The sequence below is a fragment of the Trypanosoma grayi genome (assembly GCF_000691245.1).
Source record: "Trypanosoma grayi strain ANR4 Tgr_1336_V1, whole genome shotgun sequence".
NCBI lineage: Eukaryota > Euglenozoa > Kinetoplastea > Trypanosomatida > Trypanosomatidae > Trypanosoma > Trypanosoma grayi.
Window position 1 is genome coordinate 1 of NW_008826955.1, and position 3,757 is coordinate 3,757.

General features: G+C 55.3%; 2 protein-coding genes across 2 annotated transcripts; both read left to right on the forward strand.

Annotated features, from left to right (window-relative positions):
- Positions 1–218: 218 nt before the first annotated feature.
- DQ04_13361000 (hypothetical protein) lies at positions 219–653 on the forward strand (the record flags this gene model as incomplete). Its single annotated transcript, XM_009316939.1, has 1 exon — positions 219–653. One exon carries the CDS (start codon positions 219–221, stop codon positions 651–653), a length of 435 nt encoding a protein of 144 aa, XP_009315214.1.
- Positions 654–1,946: 1,293 nt separating this feature from the next.
- DQ04_13361010 (hypothetical protein) lies at positions 1,947–3,317 on the forward strand (the record flags this gene model as incomplete). Its single annotated transcript, XM_009316940.1, has 1 exon — positions 1,947–3,317. The coding sequence occupies one exon, from the start codon at positions 1,947–1,949 to the stop codon at positions 3,315–3,317; it is 1,371 nt and encodes a 456-aa protein (XP_009315215.1).
- Positions 3,318–3,757: the final 440 nt, after the last annotated feature.

Sequence of the window (3,757 nt, forward strand, 5' to 3'; positions counted from 1 at the left end):
ACACACAACCATCTATGCAAATGGGCGCTTCGGCTGCCACGTTTTTATCTTTTCTTTCCTTTGGGTTGTTTGGGCTTTGTTTCCACGTGGTTCGTTGGGCTATGCCACGAAGTCTTCCTTTTGTTTTACTTCTGCTCTCACTGTGGAATGCGCCACGATGTGTGTTGACTTCGTCTGTTACCTTTCTCCTGTTGCTGTCTGTGTGTGTGTGCCATCTGATGTGTGTCTCTTCCTTCTCTCTGCGGGCATGTGGGAGTGTCTATCGCGAAGGAAGTGGTGATGCGCCGCGTTGTGTGGGTGTTGGCAGCTGGGCTGTGCTGCACGTCCTTGTGCGTGACGGCTGCGCCGCAGGGGCCTCCGGTGAGGATGTTGTGAGGGCGGTGCGCTGCCAGGCCGTCGCTTTGCTGCCGCTGCTATTTCTGGCGGTGGTGTTGATACAAGTGCCACGGAGCATGAGGGAGGCTTCAAGGCATCTGGCGTTGATGTCAGGAATCCAAGCAGCGACTCTCTTCTGTCGAATGAAGTCGCTGCAGGAGAAAGCGAAAGTACCAATGTGTACCCCCGAGGGGATGACAGTAATGAAGATGAAACGGGTAGAGATAGTGACCCTGGAGCCACAGCTGCTGCGAGGGCCTACCGAAGACAAACGCTGAGAGCTTCGAAACCCACAGCGCTACGTCCACCGGTAGTAGAAGTGGAACTATCACCTCTCCGATGACGATGGGGATGGAGTCTTCGAAAGATGTGGGTATCAAGGGCACCCCTTCAGCCTTCGTGCCTACGACACCAACACAAGTTTCAAATCGTTCTTCAGAGCAGAGATCTACTGTGGCTGGGAGTTTTTCCTACCAACAAGTCAAGTTATTGACAGTTGCAACGAGTGCTAGGAGTGCCAGTCGCAGGAAAAAAAGGAAGGCACCGATATCTTCTCTTAGAGCTCCGCAGCATTTACGTATTCAACACTAACAGGATCGACGCACAGTCCATCGGATATCGCTTCAGACACTCATGCCACGAGTGCGCCATCAGGAGCGGCAACCACGGTGGAAGGGACGGCTGCTAACCGAAGGAGGCACCAGCGGAAAGCAGACTTTTACGGTGGAAGGCAGGTCCAGTGCGGCCACTACTACTCCTCCACCTGCATAGAGCGGGAACAGCAGCGTGGCACGCACCAACCGCACTGCAGACAGCGACGGCGCCTCAGCTTGCGTGTCTGTGCTGCTGCTGCTCGCGGTGATGGTCTCCGTGTCTGTGAAGGAAGCGGCTTGGGTGGCCGTGTGCTGATGGCTGTTTACTGTGCAGTTGGTCTGAGGGTTGTGGGCTACCACACAGAATGGATAACACTGCTGTCACGCTGTCTTGTCTTCGTTTCCTTGCTATCCCATTGTGGGCGTAACGCCGACCCACTTTCCCTCGACGACACGCACTGTGCACTGCACTTTGGGAAGGGTAGGCGTGTTTGTTCTTTTCTTTTCTTGCTTGGGCTTTGCTTTGCGCGCTGCTGCGCACCGCCCACTAACTGTCTCTCCTGCTGGGAGATTCTCTTTTCATCATTCTCTCTCTGTGTGTGTGTGTGTGTGTGTGTGTGGTGCGTCCTTCGCTCCGCCCGCCGTGTCTGCGCCGCGCACCGGGACACACACACACACATACACACACCGGGACATGAGGGCCAGCAGTGCGACTGCACACACGTGCGCTGCTGCTGCCTCGGTGTTCCCTCTTTGTTTTGAGCCTTGTTTGCTTGGACTCCAGCGGAGTGTGTGCGTCTCTTCCGCCGTCCAGCTCTCTTTTCTCTAATGGGTTTCTTTTTATCATGGTTGATGCCGCCTGTGTTGTGCCTGCTGCTCCCTTCCGCTCCGTGTGTGTGTGTGTGTGTTGGGGCTGTCTGCTGTGCAGCGTCTCTCTTCTATCCTCCCTGCAGACTCCAGCTGTTGAGGCGATATTGAATGATGGCGACGGTGCGCCGCGTTGTGTGGGTGTTGGCCGCTGCTCTGTGCTGCACGGCCTTGTGCGTGACGGCTGTTGCTGCTGAGAACGCTGGACAGACGGCCGTTTCTACTGAGGCGGCAGCGAGGGCAAATGTGGCTGCCTGCAGAGACGCTGTGTCAAATGCCCAGGCTGTGCTGCGAGGTGCTCAAGAGACTTATGCCAAAGCTGACGAAGCAAAGAGGGAGCTCAATGACTTTACGGCGAAGGCGGAGAAAGCAAAGGTGCCTGCCGCAGAGGCTAAGAGCATGGCAACTGACGCAGTGACAAGTATTATCACCGGATTGGAGGTGCTGAAGAAGATTGTTGGAGAAGCAGGGACTGCGGTAACGGATCCAGTGGCATTGAAAGCGAGTGATCTCACGGCTGCTGTGAAGGGTGCGGAAACTTCGATGGGGAAGGCCAATGATGCTGCGGTAAAGGCCTCAGAGGCGATGAAGTTACTCGAGGAGGCTACGGAGCATGCAAAGAATGTACAGGATTGGGCAGAGAAGGTGGGGAAACGGAGCGTAGCCGAAGGGTGGAAGAACGCAGTGAAGAATGTCGATGATGTCTTTAAGAGTGAGACGGAGACAAATAAAAAAACTGCTGAAGCGGCGCTGAAACTCGCGGTAGAAAAAGTGAACAACAATAAGCAAGAAAAAGATGCTGCGAATCTTTTTTTCAGTGCCCGAATTATGGCAGAGCGGATTGGGGTAGCACTGACGAATAGCAATGCGTCAGTGATTAGTGCTTCGCTCGCAGCAGCAAGTGCCAAGGACGCCAAAGGTAATGCCACGGATGCAGACGGGAAGTTAGAGAAAAATAAGCCACAAGAGGAACAAGTAACTGTAACCGAAGCGGCAAAGGTCCCTGGTACAAAGGCCAATACAGCTGCCACGGTTGCAAAGACTAACGCTGAGTCGGCAAAAGAGAGTGCCATCAGTACCGCGCAGAGTATTGATAGTGCACTGAAGGTAGCAGAGGTGGTGAAGAAGCTTGTCGACGAGGCATGTAGCTCGGCTAACAATGCCAGGGGTGCGGCTAAGCAAAACAAGGACAAGGCGGACGCTGCGCTGGTCGAGGCCGAAGAAGAGTTGAAGAAATTCACCACAGTGGAGAAGCCAGAGTCACGGCTACCCGAAGAGGAGGAACCGCCCACTGACCACAAATCCAGCGAGACAGAAGGCACTGTACCCCTGCCGACGGACCAACCTGCCAAGACGGAGGACAAAATCAGTGGGACTGCAGGCGGATCTAACATTGGGGTGAAAGACGGCAGCGACATCCCCGCGTGGGTGCGTGCCCCACTGATGCTGCTGCTGCTGCTTGCCTGTGTGGCCGTGTGGTGAGACCTGCGTGTGTGTCTGTGTGTGCATGGGGCGGTGGTGCTCCGACCGTAATTCTGTTGAGCCCCGAGGACTGCACGCCTGATTGTTAAGATTCTTTTGTTTTCGTTTCTTGCTGCCCCGTTGTGGGCGTAACGCCGACCCACTTGCCCTCGACGACACGCACTGTGCACTGCACTTTGGGAAGGGTAGGCGTGTTTTCTTTTGTTTTCTTTTCTTGCTTGGGCTTTGCTTTGCGCGCTGCTGTGCGCCGCCCACTAACTGTCTCTCCTGCTGGGAGATTCGCTGTTCATCATTCTCTCTCTCTGTGTGTGTGGTGCGTCCTTCGCCCCGCCCGTCGTCTCTGCGCCGCGCACCGGGACACACACACACACACCGGGACATGAGGGCCAGCAGTACGACTGAACACGCGTGCGCTGCTGCTGCCTCGTTGTTCCCTCTTT